Source organism: Bemisia tabaci, chromosome 9 (genome assembly GCF_918797505.1).
Source record: "Bemisia tabaci chromosome 9, PGI_BMITA_v3".
In the NCBI taxonomy this organism is placed as follows: Eukaryota; Metazoa; Arthropoda; class Insecta; order Hemiptera; family Aleyrodidae; genus Bemisia; species Bemisia tabaci.
Window position 1 is genome coordinate 4475858 of NC_092801.1, and position 21998 is coordinate 4497855.

General features: G+C 39.8%; 2 protein-coding genes across 4 annotated transcripts in view; one reads left to right on the forward strand and one right to left on the reverse strand.

Annotated features, from left to right (window-relative positions):
- Window positions 1–21998, reverse strand: part of Mctp (multiple C2 domain and transmembrane region protein) — a 338130-nt gene that overhangs the window by 45474 nt on the left and 270658 nt on the right. The gene's annotated exons all lie outside the window — the stretch shown is intronic.
- Window positions 15641–17642, forward strand: LOC140225393 (tigger transposable element-derived protein 6-like). Its single transcript, XM_072304155.1, has one exon. It carries the CDS (start codon window positions 15875–15877, stop codon window positions 17360–17362), a length of 1488 nt encoding a protein of 495 aa, XP_072160256.1. The 5' UTR covers window positions 15641–15874; the 3' UTR covers window positions 17363–17642.

Sequence of the window (21998 nt, forward strand, 5' to 3'; positions counted from 1 at the left end):
GAGGGTTATTAAAAGTATTAATACATCATACATTTTGGATGATTTCCTTTCGCACCAAAAAGCAAATTCCAATTCTTGGAAATTCGATTTCTAAGTAGAGCGCTATTAAATCGGTTTTTATGTATGGTATAATAATTTACTGAGGAATTATGAATATCGCATTATTTTCACCATGTGTTAATTTATCACGTGTTTAAGTTCATAATAATTAATCCACAATAATGCTAAGTTACATAAAAATTCATTTATGTTAAACTCGCTTTATTTTTCCATTGTGCTCATTCTCTCTTCTTTACAAAAGCCAATTGAAAATGACACACAAATTTGTCAGGGTTAGGGACATTGTCATCCAATGCAGTCATTGCATGCATTGTTGAGTCAGGAGTTTATCTCCTCAGGATTCCACACATTTTTCTGTAGGTGCTTTAATGCAACTGTTACTTTTAAATATTCAAAAATCAAGTTGGTACAACTGGTATACTGGGCTTTTTTTTTTACTTATCTCAGGTGAGCTTGTTTCGGAAGTTGTTTCCATAGAGTTCACAAATCTGGACAGTTGATATTCCATGTTTTCCATTCGAATTTTCAACTCCTCTGTAGCTTCTTTTTTTTTTTTTTAAGATTTCTGCTTCATTCGCGCTGGGTTTTGCTTGACTAGTAAATCCTCCTTTCTTCATATTTACTGTAGTATTATGTATTTTATTCCATTGTTATATCTCTGCTCACTTTTCTTTATTCTCGATCTTATAACTCATATCAGTCTCGGATCATAACCTTATTTTCTGCTCACTTAGGTTATACTTTTTCTCACTCAAATTTATGCTTTTTCTTCTCTAAACTCCGACTAGACAGGGCTTTTGCCTAAATGTACTGAGACTTAGATAGGTCTTTTGTGCCTAAATGCACTTTCGCGCTTAGATAGGTCTTTTATGCCTAAATGCACTTTCGCGCTTAGATAGGTCTTTTTTTCTATTATTATCGGCTGAAAGCCGTCATTTTTGCCTAAATGCACTTTCGCTTAGATAGGTCTTTTATTTATTATCGGCTGAAAGCCGTCATTTTATTTATTATCGGCTGAAAGCCGTCACAAGGCCTTGTTTTTCCACGGCACAATGGCTCATTGGAAGTTAAGTCCACGGCACGAGGGCACGGGCTTAAAAGCGCTGATAACGGCACAAGGGCACGTTGGGTGGTGTGGTTTACGGTGGCTAGCGCCTACTACGTTACCTGCACCTGATTTTTACCGGTAACTTATTTATTTTTTCAGCTAGTGTGGTGACAAGCGTCTACTGCACACAATGCTGAACTATGAATGTACGGTGACGAGCGTCTACTTCGTACTTTCGTATTAATTTTTTTTCAGGATATGGTGGCGAGCGCCTACTTCATATCTTCATCAGTGCACAACGAACTTTTTTTTTAGGTATCACGTCGGTAGGTCACCATTATGTGGAACACTCAATCAAAGAAAGGGACGACTCCAACATTCCACATTCAACTATGAGTTTATTTAATAATACTAGGTTAGGAATGCATCAGCTGATGGGTTAACAAGGAGCTTAACTCGAAAAAATACGCATGAGATTGACCTGGAACACACCGGTTATGTTTTTTCCACTTTCAGCCTTGTTAATTCATTTATTTGTTTTTGATCCTCGTTGATGCCGCACTATTTGGAGTAATCTAAAAAAGTTACCACGTGACAAATACAATTTCTTAACTTTGCATTCAGACATAAGTTCATTAAAAACATGAAGTCTAATTCAGATGTTGCTTCTTGAGGTAAAGGTAGTACTGTTATTACGTTCAAATATCTGAATGAGAGCGCCAATTTGCCTGTTTTCGTCTTTAAATATTTTGTTTAGTACATTAGTAGGGATAACATTATATCAAAATTATTAACGGAAATTGTTATGCTTGCAGTGAAATCGTAACGAACGCAGAGAAAAAAAGTATGTAAATTATTAGCTTCCTTTGGGCAAAATCTGGAGACTAAACTTCAGACACAGAATTCTATATTTAAAACAATATGCTTCTATATTTAAGCGATATAACTTTAAAACCGTTCATTTTAAAAGTGTTCAGCATTAAGGCCCGTTTGTATGTGCACCCTTAATTTAAACTTTCCACTGTCGCATCGCCGAAACCAGCTTTACGTTGTATAGACATTTTTAGAATTTATTTCAATTATGTCGATAGTGCTTTAAATTTAAACTTCGTATTGTGGTAACACCAAAATCTGCTTTGAGCAAAGGCTGTACGTTGTAATTCAAATGTTACTCGACACAAAATTTCATTAAAATCACAAATCAATTGAAGATACTGATGAAGATTCAGACAGCAGTAATACAGAGGCTACCGTTACCGGTCTTGCCGCACATCCATCGAGTAGAATTCTGCGTACCAAGTGTGAAGAAAATCGCATTTCACTCGCTCACTCGGGTTCCGTAAAAAAGGACTTGTCCTTCGTTCCGACTGTAAGTTAATCTCCACTCCCGAAAAAATGGTAATTTCTGATACATCTGTCAACGCGGTAGAGGGCACCGTTTGGCGGCTCGATCGGATATCTTAATTAAAACTGCGTCTTATCGATCGCGTATCTAGGGGGGGCTAAAAGCCCTTTTAAGACACCCAAGGGCGATGCGAACTGTAGATTAAACGACCTTTGGCTGCTCGGACGCCCTGGAGCTAGGAACACACGCCAGGGATCTCCGAGTCGATTAGGGAAAATTCTCGGCTCTCTTGACGAACGGCTGTGATCGACCAAGCTCCAAGTTGGGAATTTGTTTGTCGAGGAAGGTAATGGGTCATTTAAGCTGTGACGGTCCGCAACAGCCAAGCGCATCCCCGCGAGGATACGAAATGGCGAAATGATTCGCCACGAATAGTGGCCACTGGTCCCCCGGCCAGGTACCCCCGGTGTTGACACCTGATTTGTCTCCCTGTAATTTAAAAAAAAAGCCTCTCCCCGATACTTATGTTCGGGCAAGCTTGTTGTATTTTCATTGACCTTGACCATTTAGCTTTCTTTTAACACGCAGTAATTTATCAACCAGAAAACCAAGCGCATTCAAGACTTTAAATCTTTAAACAATTTTCTAATCCATCTGGTTCTGTTTTGATTTGTACTTGCTATTGATGATTTGATTTGTATTCGCTATTGATGATTGATGATTTAAGTTTCTTGTAGAGAAATTTCTTCTAGATTAAGAGTATTTCTTGTAATTATTCAAAACTCTTATTGTATCGCATTGTTTGAGATGTATGCATATTAATGTTGTAAATTCGAAAATGTAGATTCGATTGTAAAATTGGTTAGTACCTACCTAGTTCTACCTAGTACGGACATAATTGACATATTTTTATAATATTGTTATATAATATTATTTATATATTTTATAATAAATTTTATTTTATAACAGTAAATATTAATTATTGAATTGTTAATTATGATTGAATTAATTAGTTATTGGTTATTGAAGTATTAATTATTGTCCTCTGTTAACAGCTATTAATTTTGCTTCATCTGATGTTCGAGATTTATTCCTGATGTTCGATATTCATCTAATGTTCGAGATTTATTCCTGATGTTCGATATTTTGATAACGACTCTCATCTCAATCCTGGTGTTTACCTAATTCCTGATAGCGACATGTTGATCTGTGACATCGATCCCCAGGTATCCTGAGTTGTCAGCTTCCTGACTATTGTCTTGGTATCAGTCTCGTGAGTTTGGTATTTACCTTATTATCTTTCTTTTATAGTTGTGAGTGACATGAAGGTCTTTTGGTGGGAATTGATGCACCCGTGAGCAACTCCTTTCAATTTTTTTTTTATATGATATTTCGATCATTGCTGAACGAATCAGTTTAGAGCGCAACCATGTTTGTAATGAACCCTGTCTATCTCCTGAAGGAGATGTGTGTATACGAACTGAGTGTTCGGAATCGCGCGCCCCCCGAAGGAACTAACGCCAACGAAGTAAGAAATTTATTGCGACAATTAAACGCGAGACATCTTGCCCCTGAACCCCAGTGCATTCAACAATTGGATTTTGATAATGAGATTGAGACTTGCGGACATATCCTTGATGCAATTCAACAAAAAATTGTTGATTTCAAAAATGATGATTCCAACGGAGGTTCCCTCCAAATTAAGGCTAGGTTACAGCATCTATTGAATAGGTATAGTAATCTGATTCGAGACATCGGATTGCCGCGAGCAGCAAAGCAAGACATGATTTTAAGTACCGCATTCTCATGATCCCTCTATATGCTAATACAATTCAATGTGTATGTTAATAATCTCTGTAGGCTGAGTGTAAAAATAATTAAAATTTCTGGCTGCAAAATTGGCGGATCAAGCAGATTGACAACACTATGTGACAATGTAAGTGATTAAAAGCAATCGTGACAAAGACTTGATAATATACAATTGTTCGTACGGCTTGTGGAACACTTCGTCGTCCAGTAGTGAAGCTATTCCCTTTACCGGTTGCCGAAAATTTAACCAACTAATCCTTGTTTTCAGAGAAAAATGTCTGGTTCAAATTCCGGTACCAACAACAACACCGCTACCGCTACGGTTCAAGATCGAGTTTCTACCCCTGCTGTCACTCAGCCCCAAATTTCTACCGCAACTTCTGATTCCACCTCCCCTCCCTCGACACGGTCTTCTCAAAATTCAGACTGCCCTAATCCCTCCGCACGACCCAAAACGATGGCGGAGTTTTATGGGAAACCAAATTCCAAATACGTCTATGTACCGCCCGGACACGATCCCCCTAAAAGTTGGGACGATGTCACCTTTTATTATTAAAAATCATCGTTTAAAATTCAACGTCCGTCTTAAATTCAACGTTTTGAAAATTCTCTTTCCTGCCACTTTTCCCACTTTCCCTTTTCCTAACCCGTTTCTTTTATTCTCGTTGACCTTACAGATGTCGACTCGGGAGAGAGTGATTGGGCTCTTTCTGGAGATGGCCACTTGCATCAGCTGCATGAAGACGACTTCAGCTCCATTTAGGGCATGCAAGTTAGATCATGTGCAATGTACTGTCTGCCAGAGAAGGGACTCTCGGAGGAGATATCCTCTGTGCCATAACATGTTAAGAAGGAACCGAATGTTAGATCGTTTCGAGAGAGCCATCTTTCATGAGGTCAAGATTTTCCGCGGTCCCCATCAAGATCAACTTTAATTCAACCATTCAGAACTTCAGGGAAGTTCAGGGGGGCAAAAATGAAGCGGGTCCCAAGGACCCCAAGGAAACAAAAATTTTAGTCTCAATTCGATCTCTGCCTTTTTTTCTGTGTCTAAAAATCTCTGTCTAAAAATTCGATCCTAAATCTTCCTTTGTCTTCTTTTTGTCTATTCTTTCCTGTTAAATAAAAGGTAAAAGCTCCAAAATCAAGCAATTCAAATCCTTCAAAATTTCAACAATGGCTTCACACTTCAACAATTGCTATCCAGCAAAACAGCTGTATCGTGGCGGTGCTCATCAAATGGACGTATTTATGCTAAAAGGAACTATGTTACCCGCAAACCCTGTGCACATAGTTCATTTATAAATACGTCTAAATACACCATGTAAAGTTTGTTCAAAATAACGCGAACGTAGATTTCTCAAACTGCGCAATTCTGGCCCCTAAAAATGAGCGTTGGAATTATGTTCGCGAACGTAGATTTCACAAACTGAACAATTGTGGCCCCTAAAAATGAGCATTTCAATTAAATTAACAACAAGGTTGTTGAACTTCTTCCAGGTGACTCTAAAACGTACTTTAGTGTAACAGGCTTATTGCAGAGGAAGAGAGGGAGCTCTCAATTTTTCTCTTGAATTCTTGGACAGTTTTGATCTTAGTGGCTTACCACCGCATAAACTCACACTTAAGGAGCGGGTTATTGTCATGCTTTTAAGAAACCTCAACGTTTCTAAAGGTTTATTGAATGGTACCCGATTGATCGTCCGGAGACTTTATGAATATTGTCTTGATGTGCAGGTCATTTCCGGCAAGGAGGCCGGTGAAAGAATTTTACTGCGAAGAATTGATTTGTCACCTGCAGATTCCTCTCTCCCCTTCTCTTTTAAGAGGCGACAATTTCCAATTCGCATTGCGTCCTGCATGACCATCAATAAAGCTCAGGGTCAAACACTGAAGAGAGTCGGCATTTATTTACCCCAACCGGTTTTTAGCCATGCATGGTCAACTTTACTATGTTGCACTCTCACGAGCTACATCATATAAAAATGTGGAAGTACAAATTCTTCCCAAAGGCAACCGTACAAAAAACATCGTGTACGAAGACGTGCTTTGATCTTTTATAACTCCCAAAGGCCTAAAATAATTCATGTATTTACTTTATTGTTCGCAAGTATTCATTTCCTCTTCTTCTTTTCATACACTTTATTTCATTTAAATAATTTTAATAGTCATTAAAAAATTATTCAAGATTAAAAATAAAAAATTAAAAAATAACACCAAGAAAAAAAAACGTACGTAAAAAGTACGTCTAAATACACAATGTAAAGTTTGTTCGAAAGAATACATAAAATCCCTCTTTTACCGCACAGCTTACTTGGTCAACTTTAACTGACCATGGGAATAGAGGTAACTATCGCCATTTTCTCATTATTTCCATAAAATAAGTATGACTGACAACAGGATTGACAATGGGAATACGAGTGACTTTTGCATGTAAAAGTGTGCGAAAACGTCTTATCCTTCACGTTTGTGTGGAAACGTCCTGCAGCCTCCACAACCTCCCCCTCGTGATCCCAATTCTACAGTAGATGAATTTCGCAATTAAACCAGTTTAAAACTTATCTCTAGCATCGTTGAAAGTGATAAGTTTTCTATGATAGTTCTGGTCTCCTTCAGTTATGTCATGACATACTTCGTTCTCTCATAAATAAAAAAAATATAGACGGATAAAACGAAGTGAAATTGACACTGGAAAAAAAAAAAAACACATTGGCTCTTGAGCCCAGACTCTTGACAACATCGACAAGAAAAAGTACTCTTGGTTCAATCAGATTTAAGCTTAAATCAAAAGGAAATCCGCTCAGATTAAAAGGCTTGGTTCTTGATTTCAGCAAAAATCCGATTGAATCGAGAGTACTTTTACTTGTCTATGTTTTTAAGAGTCTGGACTCAAGATCCAATGTGTTTTTTTTCCCAGTGTGATAGCGAAGAGAGCAGTAAGTGTCAAATTTTCGAAATCAGGTTCCCCTCAAAATTCGTCTTCTATCGTTTAGATGATATCACTGAAATAGCTAAAACAGCAAAATTCATCTTAATTGTTTAAAAACGAGTCATATGAGAAAACCGTGACGTAAACTGGAAAAAAAACCACATTGGATCTAGAGCCCAGACTCTTGAAAACATTGACAAGAAAAAGTTCTCTTGATTCAATCAGATTTAAGCTTAAATCAAAAGGAAATCCGCTCAAATCAAGAGGCTTGGTTCTCGATCTAGGCAAAAATCCAATAGAATAGATATCAGATATCCGATAGTACTTTTTCTTGTCGATGTTTTTAAGAGTCTGGACTCTAGATCCAATGTGTTTTTTTCCAGTGAACAAGTGTAAAAAATTGTTTTTACTTGCGAATTGTAAAGTAATAACGTGAAATCGACGAGAATTGATACTTGAGCGTAAAGCTCAATGATAATAATAAAGAACCTTCAGTTGACGAATGGGAGAGCATTTTAATAGAATCGGAATGGTTTTTTGACCCGTCTCAGGGGTTAGAGCAACCAGAGCGACGAATTACAATCCGAATTGCTCGGGGATTTGATTGATGAGGGCCTCGGCGCGGATCGAAGGTTACTCCTCTTCGCACTGCCGTACTCAGGAGAAACGCCGTATGAGCCTTTATACGTTGCCAAATTTTCTTTGATAAAACAAGAATTTCCTAGTAAACTTGTGAATATTTCTCTTCCAATTTTACAGATGATTTTGCTCGCGATTTAACCTACATACACTGAAAAAAAATTCTCAACGTTTTTACCAAGGTCCATTGGTACCTTTACCATCTTACTTTTTTATCAATTATTGGTAATTTTACCAAAACAGACTGGTAAGCTTACCTAAAAACCGGTATTTTTACTGTTTTATTCCGGTAAAAATACCACTTTTATTGGTAATCAATTCCCGGTAACTTTGCCATTTTATCTCGGTAATTCTACCACAGTCGATAAAAATATTGGCGTTTTTACCGGGGTCCGGTAAAATTACCGAGAAAGTCAATAATTTTACCGAGATTTCTTAATTTTACCAATTAATTTTACCAATTCCATAAATATGGTAGTATTACCAAGAAAAAACTGGGATCAAATAGAACCCTGAATTCTTGGTAATTTTATCCTTTTCTTCGTAAATACACCGAGATCTTTTATTCAGTGAAAGCTCCTGCAAATTTCAAGGAAAAATATTCATAACTTCCCTCGAAAATAAACCTTGTATCGAAGGAAATTTGGCAACGCCTGGAGGTTGATACGGCGTTCTTCCTTAGCACGGCCGCGTACTCCATCACTTTTGATTTCATCGCGTCTTCGAGTGATGGGAGTTCATCCTTCGAGAAACGGAATCCTGGTTCCCTTTCAACAGAAACGCGCGTCCGTACAAAAAGGGATTGAACTCTTTCGCGAGCTGAGCTTCTTTCTTTATTCATCTCGACGTCCCCAGGGATCGCGAGTTATCGGCGCATAGGTCGTTTCAAAAATAAACGACTCGATTGTGCGGATTTACACTTTCTTTGTTGGTTTTGAACTTGAACTCGAGCACCTGTTCCGTTCACAGTCTTCTCTTCCCTCTCTTCGTACGACAAAAGAGGGATGATAATGCGGCGAAAATGAAAGGAAAGTTCGGATGAATTTTTCGACTTGACCTTGAAAAGAAAGTGAAATCGAAACCGAAACTTTGCATTTCTGGTGAGATTGTACATTATAATCAATAATTCCAGTAATTAGGAACAAGATCTTACAACTCAAGAACTAAAGGAACACCTCCAAAACGTTCTGGACTGAACGATAGTTAAAGATTTTAAACGTATACTTAAGTCTGTTTGCGAGAAATTGATCTGGTAGGAATTTCTTTGCGCCGAAGAAGAGTAATTGTAATTGCCGTGTGTATAAAGCGAAGGCAGCCAAATAACTGGGGCATATGGACTCTTCTCACAAGCTGATACACTTTGGAATTGTCATCCACGAGTTAATTGACGCATTCAGTCGTAAAGTCATTTACGTTAACGTGGCAGATAACGTCACTACTGGCACGGTTCTTACATTTTCAAAAGAGGGATTGCTGTTCCTGGTTTGCCGAGAAGAGTCCGGGGAGACAGAGGGGTTGAAAATGTAAGGGTGCGCGACTTCATGGAACAGCACTCCCCTTACACAAGCCCCTTCATATACGGAAGGTCGCACGGAGAAAAAACTTCGTGCGTGGGACCCGAATATGAGGTAATATGGATCTCTGAAGTTTTCGGATCAAGTATCTAAAAACTTGAGTTCCAGCTTTCGAAATTCGGGTAAGACATCTGAGATATACCGAAGGGTTCGGGTCAGACATCTAAAGTACTCCAGTCCATACCGAAGTGCCTCGATTTTTGACCCGAACTTATCGGCAGCTCGACCTCAAGTTTTCGGATGCGTGATCAGAAAACTTCAGAGATCCATATGACCTCAAATTCTGGTCAAATGCACGAAGTTTTTTTCTCCGTGTCTGTTTATAACATCAGCGTAGAACGTTTGCGGCGGGATGTGAACTATCAAGAGGTGTCTCTCTACCAAGATATCTTCTTTCCTCTTAAGGAGGAATAAGACTGTTAAGACACTAACAGTTTTTAGGATAAACTATGTTTGTCCTATGTGTACGCTGTGCGTGCCACGGATTCAAGAGTCATTTAAAGAATTTGTTTCCCATTGGAACAATCATCCATTGAGGACCATGCGTTCTCGGAAAAATATATTTGAACTACATCAATTACACTTACGTTGGCTACAAAAAAGCAAAAATTACTGCAGAAGTACTTCTACTTTAGGTGCTGTGTTGAAAAGGAAATGTTCATTGTAACCCATACGTTAAGAAATAATAATAAAAGCATCCTTTCCATAGTAAGTCCTGGATTTCTCCGGTTTTTCCTGGTCCTAACACCATGATTTGAAGCCATACCATTAGCTATTTTATTCCCCAGTAATTCCCGGATTTTTCAGTTTTCCCCAATCTAATCACCAGGATTCGAAGCCATACCAGTAGCTGCTCAAATTACTTTGACAGTGGGGGTAAGCCAAATGAAGAGTGTCTCGCTAGATTACTGAAGTATCTGCGAGAAGGAAGTATTTGAAGTCATGCCAATAGCTGTTTCATTCCGTAGTACGTCCGGATCTTACCGTTTTTCCCGATCTACACACCATGATTTGAAGCCATACCAGTAGCTGTTTCAATTACTATGACAGTAAGGGTAAGCTAAATGAAGAGTGTCTCACTAGATTAGGTACATACCTGCAGGAAGAGAGTAACTATTTTATTCCCTAGTATGTCCCGGATTTTTCCGGTTTCCCCTAACTATACGCCATGATGTGAAGCCATACCAGTTTCATTCCTTAGTAAGTCCCGGATCTTCCGTTTTTCCCGACGTAAACACCACTTTCAGAAACCACCCGGGTAACCGATACAATGTAGCGTTCCGGATCTTTCCGTTCTTCCCAACGTAAACACCACTTTTAGAAACCACCCGGGTAACCGATACGATATAGCGTCCCGGATCTTTCCGTTTTTCCCGACGTAAACACCATTTTTAGAAACCACCCGGGCAACCGATACGATAAAGCGTTACCTTGCATGCCACAAACCCTTTAAAACACCCCGTTTCGAGGATAACTCGGTACGAGACTCACCTTGTGAGCATACGACATACTCTTAGAGAATTTAGATCCTAGCAGATATGATGACGGCTCTATTCCGAGCGCACAGCGATTATTGAACCTTTTTGAGTTCACGAAATCTTACATGATCAATACCCCGATCCGTACCGCAACAGGAAAGAGATTCCGCAAACACAATGGCATCGCTAGCGGCACTTATTTCACGCAGCTTGTTGGCAGTATTTGTAATTTCATTTTAATCTCTTGGATGATCATCACTCTGACTGGAAACGATCCCGAAGATTTACTTGTTCTCGGTGATGACTCGATTTTTCCATTATCTGCTCTCCTGCAGGGTGAGGACATCAGGGCCTTCTTTGAGAAGATTGGGATGGATGTTAATTTAGAAACTAGCCAGATTGAGCGATCAATTACAAAGTTGAAGTTTCTCGGATATACACTGAATATCTGCAGGAAGAGAGTAACTATTTCATTCCCTAGTATGTCCCGGATTTTTCCGGTTTCCCCTAACTATACACCATGATGTGAAGCCATGCCAGAAGCTGCTTTCTTCCCTAGTAAGTCCCGGATCTTTCCGTTTTTCCCAATCTAAACACCATTAATAGAAGCCACCCGGGTAACCGATACGATATAGTGTTACCTAGAGTCCCTTTATACTGAGAGTCAAGACAATTTGAATCCACGTCTAACTGGTTCCCGTATTTTAGGCCTTCACAGTGTCACAAACGGGAATAAAGATTACAGTTACACCGATTGCAAAGATTATAATCTGGAATGGACCGGGGAATTACAGGTTCGGCAAGGAACAAACGGAATGAGGGAAGGAACGAAGAAAGGAATTCGAGAATGGGCCGATCAAAGATTACGAAAAACGTTCAATTTCTGTGATCTTTATTCCCGTTTCTGACTCCATGAAGGGTGTTGTCTTGACTCTCAGTATAAAGGGACTCTAGTGTTACCGAAGACATAAAGACGGAGCGCTAAAAGCAAAAAATGAAGCTTCTTTTCAACCACCTCTACGATTGGCTAGAGGATTGGCGGCGAAATCGGGACAAGTTTGAAATTCAAATGTAGGGCGGGAACTAAATAAAATTGCGGAAACAAAGTATTCTAGGTTGATTTTTGCTCAAATTCACTTACACACTCATATTTTTATAACTTTAGGTTAGTTTTGGTCCGTCGTCGAGCGACTAATTTCATTTGGGAGTAACGGTCATCTAGGACTGTAACGGCCTGTTTGAACCGGCAGAACCACCATGAGCAGAAGAAAAACTAACTTTATCTGAGATTACTGCCTGTTACCGAGCAAAAGTAGGTGTATCATAGTAGGACGCAGTCCCAACTTTCTTAATATATTCGTTTTAGGCATTTAAAATACGTTTCGAAGAAGAAATGTGGAAAAATCAAGAGGACAAGTTCAAATCAAAGAGCCTCGCCAAAAAGTGGTGTTTTTTAGCAGACGACCCTCCCTGCCGAGATGCGGCAAACGAGTTTCACCGAAAAACCTTCAAATTTCTGCACTAACCACAAACCGTTGCGAAGCTGCTTTTGAGGTTATAAACACAGTTTTGATAACAGAGATAAGGACTGATATGCTGATAACACTAGTGAACTGCTGGGACGACGTAAGAATCCTAAAATTTCATGAAATAATTTACTTTTTCGAAGCAAGCTCAGTTCGGTACTAGAAATTCATATCCAAAGCTATTCAGTCGATCCAGGTTCTCTAATTTTCGTGTCACTTTCATAGTTCCATCGTCTAAAATTTAAAACGAGGAAAGTCTACCGGGTGTCCATAAAGTAACTGAAAAGTGGGTATAATTTTTGAACAAAAAAAGATAGAAGATCGCGGTTTGTGGCATTCTTCATCATTCAAAAAGGGAAATTTTTCGATGGGGGGCTTTTCCCGGTGGACCCCCCTGGGGGCCCCAGGGGGGGGGGAGGCAACTTCAAAAATTCAAATGGCAACCCCCATTTTTTTAGACATGGTTAAAAAGAACTTAAAAGGACAAGAAAAATGGCGCAAATAAAATTAAAATCGGTTATTTCGTTCAAAAGTTACAGCCGGTCAAAGTTTTAAATTGACCACTTTTCAAAAAATCGCCGATGAGCTCCAAATTATCGGAAAAACAAAAACAAACCAGGAATGAAAAGTTTGAAAAGTGCTTTTTAGGAAGAGAAAAAACAACTGACGTTGTCACAAGTCTGGATGGCACTGTTTCAAAATAAAATTTCGGAAAATTCAACATGGCGGCAAATTTGAGGAAACGCAAAAAATGAAAATTCCAGAAACTGTTATCTTTCAAATACCCTCTAGTTTAAGGAAATCAAAGGTATCAACTTTTATTCCTTTATTTGGCCAAGTAAGAGCAATAATTTGCTGACTTAAAAGTTGTCAAGCGGGGCGCCTTCAATTGTTGGAGTATGCGACATCACAGGATTAAGTGTGCCGTCGAAAAATGAAGCCGATGTGAAAATGCGCTTCTCCTTTGGGATGCTTTAGAAATTTTTAAGGTCCTCCTCCTCAAATTTAACGAGAAAAAAGAAGAAAAGTAAAATTTAGCAATTTTTACCCACAAACTTGGCGAGCCAAAAAAACATGATCTATCCTGGTGGGGTAGGGGCGGTGGACATTTTTGACATTTCTCTCTCTGAAAATTAAAAATCCAAGAATAATTTTAATTCTCTAACTCCTGGCACTCCAATTTGGCAAGGAGGATATCTGCTACGCTTCCAATTTCGAAGACGCCGTTCTACTCCTGATTATCATCTGAATTGAGATTATCTTATTGACAATCTCAACTTGAGATTGTCAATAAGATAGAGCCATCCCAAAGGAGAAGCGCATTTTCACATCGGCTTCATTTTTCGACAGCACACTTAATCCTGTGATGTCGCATATTCCAACAATTGAAGGCGCCCCGCTTGACAACTTTTAAGTCAGCAAATTATTGCTCTTACTTGGCCAAATAAAGGAATAAAAGTTGATACCTTTGATTTCCTTAAACTAGAGGGTATTTGAAAGATAACAGTTTCTGGAATTTTCATTTTTTGCGTTTCCTCAAATTTGCCGCCATGTTGAATTTTCCGAAATTTTATTTTGAAACAGTGCCATCCAGACTTGTGACAACGTCAGTTGTTTTTTCTCTTCCTAAAAAGCACTTTTCAAACTTTTCATTCCTGGTTTGTTTTTGTTTTTCCGATAATTTGGAGCTCATCGGCGATTTTTTGAAAAGTGGTCAATTTAAAACTTTGACCGGCTGTAACTTTTGAACGAAATAACCGATTTTAATTTTATTTGCGCCATTTTTCTTGTCCTTTTAAGTTCTTTTTAACCATGTCTAAAAAAATGGGGGTTGCTATTTGAATTTTTGAAGTTGCCCCCCCCTGGGGCCCCCCAGGGGGGTCCACCGGGAAAAGCCCTCCATCGAAAAATTTCCCCTTTTGAATGATGAAGAATGCCACAAACCGCGATCTTCTATCTTTTTTTGTTCAAAAATTATACCCACTTTTCAGTTACTTTATGGACACCCGGTATGTAAAAGTTGTATCCCTATTTATCACATCGTGTTTCTTTTACAGCCGAACAGTATCAATCAATTTTTTGTTCTTTACTCTCAAACTGCATAGTACTTGAATTTATATCATGCTGTTTGATGAGTGGTTAAAAATTGAGGAATTGAATCATCGGATTCTTCAGATAGAAACTTAAATCTTTTAATTGCATCTACAAAATACCTGTCACTTCAACTCAACAATCCTCAATGAATAAATTTTTGCTCATTCTTGTTTCTCGGTAGGAGTTTGTCACTGGAGGTTCGCCTTCTTGGGCCCTAAGTAATATTCACGATCTATATGTTTTGATGAGAGACATTTTTTTATGAGCCAAAGATTCAACCAGCAATTCTTGATACTGATTCACCTACAACTCACTCAGTAATCATCAGTACAGGATTCAGCCACCCTCAATTAAATATGAGAGGTCAAATTGATGCTGCAAGCATAGAATAATAACTAGCATTTATTATTCTATGCTGCAAGTGTGTTCACAAGTTTTTGACTTTAATACATCATAATTGTATACAAAAATGTTGAATTTTCTTCCCTGCGTTAAAGCAAATAATCTTGGATACTGTAAGCCAAACTTTATCTCGCCCAGAAATTTCTTTACAGCCAAAAATTGTTTTACTATCCACAATTTTCTCTTCGGGAGGAAAATGAGTTTCATCCAATTAGTAAACTCTGACCCGTCCCCAGTGATTGTAAAAATTTGGGAACTAAACAGATAATCTCGTGAATAACACCAATGACACATTTTCCCTCTGTGTATGGGCATCATTGAAAAAAGCTTACGTAATATATCATTTTATTTCTTTGACCTCCCGTAAGAAAAGTGACACATAAGGCTTTAAATTTTTTTTATGATGCTGCTGATCAGTTTCCTACTGTTTCTGCAATTGGGGAAAAATTACAAACCAAATGAGATTTGACTTACTCTCAGAAAAAAATAAAAGCAGGGCATCTCTGCTTTTTTTGAATATGATCGACAGTCTCCCTTTGAAAGACGTCTAGGCATTCTTGACCAAATCAAGTCATCAAATGGCCAAGGCCAGAAGCTTTTTCTTCAAATAAAAATGACCCACAGGTATTTGATGGAATGACCATGAATATAGGTACAGTGGGCGCCGCTTATTAGAAACGTGGTTAATAGAATCGGCCGCATAATGGAATCATTTCTCGCGGAACGGACCGGCAACATCCAATTCCACACGAAATCCGCCGCGTATTGTGTTCGCCGGCCGCATATTGTGATCGGGAATCCGGAGCCTTATCAGCACTTACCTGGTGTGAGAGCTTATTTTTGTTGACAGACACACCTAATCAGTGCCTTCCGCGCGGTTATTAGACTCGCATCGCGTCCGTACAGTTCAGTGTTTCCCCATTTTAAAGTTTTATTGCCGTTTTTAAAGTTTTATTTTTTGACTGAAGCTATGGAGGCGGACTCAAGGAAACGTCGAAGAGACTTAACCACGGCAGAAAAGAAACAAATTCTACAGGATTACGACAAACTTTTGAATAAAAATCAGCGGGATGCTGCGCAGAAGTTACAAATACCGCAGTCTACTTTGTGTAAACTCGTAAAGAATCGGTATGAAATCGAGAAGAAGCCGGTGGAAAAAAATGAAGGAAGTGCGCGTAAACGTGTGCGGCACGGTAAAAATGTGCAAGTTGAACAAGCATTAAAAGAGTGGTTTGTGCAAGTGCGCGAGAAAGATGCTCGTGTAAACGGTCCTATCATGCGCCAAAAAGCCGAGTCTTTAGCTAAAAGACTGGGAATTGAAGGTTTTGTCGCAACGGATGGTTGGTTTAATCGTTGGTTGAAGAGAGAAGGCATTGAGTTTAAAAAACCGCACGGGGAGGCACGTGACGCAGACTCTACTGCAGCGGGAAATTTTTTGACTGAGGAGTGGCCCAGAATATTGTCTGAGTACGCACCAAGTGATGTTTATAATGCAGATGAAACTGCGCTCTATTTCAGAGCTTTACCGGAGCATACGTACGTGTTAAAAAATGAAACAGCAAAAGGAAGCAAATCATGCAAAGACAGAATAACGATTCTTTGTTGCGTTAGCATGACCGGTGAAAAGAAGCGTCTGCTAGTGATCGGTAAAAGCAAAATGCCACGTTGTTTAAAAAACGTCAAGAAATTGCCAGCTGATTACACCTCCTCTGCTAAGGCTTGGATGACTAAAGATCTGTTTAGTAAGTGGTTAACTGATTGGGATGAATCCTTAGACCGAAACATACTCCTGCTTATCGATAACTGCACAGCACACAATGTTGGAGCCCTTCCTCTGAAACACATAAAAGTTCAATTTTTACCCGCGAACACCACATCCCTGATACAGCCTTGCGATCAGGGAATTATCAAAGCTTTCAAGTCTTACTATAGACACGAAATGCGCGAAAGAATAATAGACGAATTAGACGGAGATCTTGCGGAGTTTTCATCTGCTGCAATAGCAAAAAAAACCGATCTTCTAGATTCTATTCACCAAATCAGGGAGGCTTGGGATAAAACAAGCGAAAAAACAATTCGTAACTGCTTTAGAAAGGCTGGCTTCTGCAAAACGCCCATTGAAATAGACGCCCCTTCTGTGCCCACAACTGACGACTTTGAAGAACTTTTTGCTCTCGAAGAAACCGAGAAAATTTGTTCAGTGCCTACTGAGGAAGATATATGCGTCCAAATTCTCCAAAAACATGAGGAGGAGGAGCAGATCTCAGACACCGATGAAAAAGAGCCTCCACTACCACCACCATCTAACAGAGAAATGCGCAATGCTTTGGCCACTTTAAGACGCGGCGTTCAATCGTTGGCTGAAAACTTCGAAGTTCAGTATCAGTATGAATCATTCGTGAATGCTTTGTTACGAGACAATACAAAACAAGCTACTATTGACTCTTTCTTTAAATGATTGTTTTAAAACATTGAGTTTTTATCTTTTTACTATGTACTTTTTAATTTTTACGGCTTTTAAAAAAATTATTACGGCTTTTAAATTTAGTGCGTGAGTGTGCGGGTGTTCTTAAGAGAAAACGAAGGCGTGCTGAACAAGGGACGGTCAACAGTCGGGACAAAATCATCGTGAGTAACTTCACTTTTTTTTTTTCGCTTTTTATAATCAGCCGTTTAATGTGATCAAAGTGGCCCGGCCCAAGTTGACCACAATAAGCGGCGCCCACTGTACAATTAAAAGTTTAGGTCCTTTTCTGCCGGACACAAGTGCACATGGACGAAGTATTTAGGTAACGTAGATGCACCAAACTTGAACCATAGGAAAGAGATTCAAAGTCTTATTCCTCCATAATAATGAGGACCAAGTTTGAGGATTTTTTGCAACGTTCAAAATATTTTGACAGAGAAAAATTTAAGGCTCTTGTTTAATGCCAAACTACTCCAAAGTCATATTTTCCTTAATGCACCTTTAGCCTTGATACCTAAAGATCGCAAGGATCGAAAAGCTTCAGCTATAATCTAATAAATAAATGTATCTCTCTTAACACCTTGGCGTTTTGTATTCACATGTTCCTACTATTAGTAACGCACTTTGTTGCATTTTTGTCAGAGTATTCGTTCAAATGATGATAATGCGATATTATGCTCACAAATTTCTAGGAATTTAAGGCACATGAGTCAAAATTGAATCACAACATCAAGTCTAATGATATGGAGATCCTGTCAGCAGTTCAGCATCAATATTGCTTGATCAATTAAGTATTTGCTGGTTGCAAATCCAGTTTGCTTATTAGGAAAGCATCGGTATTCGCTGCTCTCAATTCAAACTTTATCAGGTATTGAGCAACATGAATGAAATGGTAAGAAAAGTGGAACTAATCTGGCCATCATAACCAGGGCCAAATCATGATATTTGGATAACATTGCAAAATGTAAAGTATGTAATAGTAGTGTAACAGAAGAGAAAGGAAGGAGATGTCAATGCAATACCCCCTAGACTGACCAGGTCAGTCTAGGGGGTATTGGTCAATGACAGTGAGTGAGTGAGATCTATCAGCGTTCATTACATGGCAAGGGTACTATGATCTTGCTGGCTAAGATTCACATTCATACACTGATACTTCTTGCATCCTTGGAAGCATTCTGTTTTGACACAAACAGAAGCTTCACAAAAATTCAAAGGACGTAGCTCATGTAGATAAAGAAACAATATGTAGAATGTACAATGATTTACATTAAAAAATACAATAGTAGTGATAAGAGGAAATCAATTTCAAAAGCGCGGTGTTTACGTTACGATAGTTGAGAGGTGACACTCCGTGGTGTACGTTGCTTGTCGTTTGCCGCATCTCAGCAGGAAGCAAAAACCTTTTTTAGCCCCTTTTTTTATACCCGAGTAGGTCAACCGGACAGTGCTCAAATGAAAGCCTATGGTAAGACAAACTTCCAGGAAAAGTTTAAACTTGAAGTGAAACCTCGTTTAGGCTGTACAGCGTTGCCAATTTTTCATTTTTATACGCTATACTCAAGGAATACTGGATTCATCATGGTTGAACAGACTAGTATACCCGAGTTGGTCAACGGGACAAGGCTCAAAAGAAACCTTATGATAAGGCAAACTTCCATACAAAGTTTCAACTTGAAGTGAAACCTCGTTTAGGCTGTACAGCGTTGCCAATTTTTCATTTTTATGCGCCATACTCAAGGAATACTGGATTCATCATGGTTGAACAGACTAGTATACCCGAGTTGGTCAACGGGACAAGGCTCAAAAGAAACATTATGATAAGGCAAACTTCCATACAAAGTTTCAACTTGAAGTGAAACCTCGTTTAGGCTGTACAGCGTTGCCAATTTTTCATTTTTATGCGCCATACTCAAGGAATACTGGATTCATCATGGTTGAACAGACTAGTATACCCGAGTTGGTCGACGGGACAAGGCTCAAAAGAAACCTTATGATAAGGCAAACTTCCATACAAAGTTTCACTTTGAAGTGAAACCTCGTTCAGGCTGTGCGGCGTCAAAAATCTCGAAAAAACCCTAATTTTATGTTAAAAAATTAATAATACATTGGCAACACTGCTTCGAAAAGTTCACGATGGCCTTTAGTTGCGCTTCTATTTGATCTCACTGTAGTATTCAGCTCGTGGACCGATGCACTAGTCTGTTTAATTATGATGCACTGGACTATTAGTCCCGAATTCCTTGATTTTAGCACATAAAAATGGAAAATTGGCGACGCTGTACAGCCTAAACGAGGTTTCACTTCAAGTTGAAACTTTTCCTGGAAGTTTGCCTTACCATAAGCTGTCGTTGGAGCCTTGTCCCGTTGACCAACTCGGGTATACTAGTCCGTTCAACCATGATGAATCCAGTATTCCTTGAGTACAGCGCAAAAAATTGAAAATTGGCAACGCTGTACAGCCTAAACGAGGGGTCACTTCAAGTTGAAACTTGGCATGGAAGTTTGCCTTACCATAGGCTTTTATTTGAGCACTGTCCGATTGACCAACTCGGGTATAAAAAAAAGGGGCTAAACTTGGCGAGGCTCTTTCCGTTTGCCGCCATGGATTCCCGCGCTCATTTACACACTCACACAAACACCCAGCACCAAACCAGGCTTCACTTTTCCCTCGTGCTTTTAGATACGAGCACTCCGTCTTTATGTCTTTGAGTGTTACCTTGAATGCCACAAACCCTTAAACCCCTTTTCGAGGATAGCTCATGTATGAAACTCACCTTGTGCATCTTGTCGCCGCTCTCCTTGAGGCGGTTGCCGAGCTTCTCGAAGATGCCCTCGGCGTCGGGCGGCGGCGTCTGTTTGGCGGGGGCGTCCTCGCACTCGGACGAGGGCTTCGTGGCGGCGCCGCGACGCCCGTGGTCCTCGTCGCTGGGCTCGGCCTCGTCGCCCGACGACAGCCGCGACGACTCCGACTCGGAGCCGCACGGGCTCGCCGACTTCCGGAGCCCCTGCCGCCGGAGCATCCCTTCGCGGTCCGACGAGTCGTCGTCCCTCCACAGCTTCCCCTTCAGCCTGCCCTTCAAGCTCTTCCCCGGCACCTCCAGTTGGTTCTCCATTTCTTGAGCGGACGCGCACTTCCGCTTCGCGGTGTCACTTCCGTCCGAAGGTAGCGGAGTATTACCTCTGGTCGAGTATTCACGTTCAGGCGATCTATTCACTTCCGGTTGACGGGCTAGTTTCCGGTTTGAGGTCCCATTTCCGTCCCAAGTTAACTGAGTCTCACCTTTGGTCGGGAATTCACGTTCAGTCGATTTATTCACTTCCGGTTGAGTATTTTTAGTCAGAGATTAAGAGTCTCACCTCTGGTCTGAGTCTCCATTTCTTAAGCGGACACGCACTTCCACTTTTAGGTGTCACTTCCGGTTAAGATGCTAGTTTCCGGTTTGAGGTCCCATTTCCGTCCGATGTTAACGGAACCGCACCTCTGGTCGAGAATTCACGGTTAGTCGATCTAATCACTTTCGGAAAGAAATCTCGATATTTCACTTCCGGATAAGGGGCTAGTTTCCGGTTTGAGGTCTCATTTCCGTCCGAAGTTAACTGAGTCTCAACTCTGGTCGGAATATCACGTTCAGTCGATTTATTCACTTCCGGTTAAGGGGCTAGTTTCCGGTTTGAGGTATCATTTCCGTCCGAGGTTAACTGAGTCTCAACTCTGGTCGGAAATTCACGTTCAGTCGCTTTATTCACTTTCGGTAGGCTCGATTTCCGGTTTCAGGTCTCCGCTTCCGTCCGAGGTTAACGGAATCTCACCTCTGGTCGAGAATTCACTGTTAGCCGATCTATTCCCTTTCGCGGAAAGGAATTCCGATGTATCACTTCCGGTCAAAAGTTTATTTTCAGTGTTTCACAACCAGTAAGAAGACTCACTATTCGGCGGTCTATTCACTTTCGATCAAGATCGCGATGTTTCTTTTCCCGTCAAGTCGCACTTGCGGCCACGGGTCTTACTCCTGACCCGAGGGCCTCAGGATTTCACATCCCGTTAAGCCTCAGTTTGGTTGAAGACCATTGATTCCAGTCCATGATTTTTCCTTTGGTAGAAGACTCCGATGCCTCAGTTTCAGTAAGAGTCTTAATTCTGGGCAGATCGTCACTTACGTCGCGAAAACACTTCAGTTCATCGATTTTTTTTAGTGCAGTCGTAAATAGTTGTAACAAATTTCATGTAAATAAGCTGAAACGTTAGAGGTTTTGGGATACTTTTTTTTTTCTTTCTTTCTTTTTTCGACTTTTTTCCCTTTTCTTTTGATTTTTCCTTAGTTAAATTCGTGCGGATTCAACTTAAAGTCATTTATTTTGAAATGATAATGCTTTATTTTGTTATGGTTAAGTTAAAATAAACAAAAAAGATAACAAAACAACGTTTCTTTAACTTAAAGAAACAGACTTCACGGTTAAAACCGTACGGATTCAACTTATGATAGTCAAATTTTGTTGGCGAGAAACGACGCTATAAATCAAAAAATACCGCGTCCGATTTTGCGGTTTTCTTTGATTACGTGTCAATGCCCCGCAGATTATTGCCCCATGAAACAAACTGGAATTTCATTGCTCCGCAAGATGCGGG

Excerpts from the sequence above, each read along its gene's own strand:
- LOC140225393 (XM_072304155.1), top strand. The coding sequence starts at position 15,875 with ATGGAGGCGGACTCAAGGAAACGTCGAAGAGACTTAACCACGGCAGAA.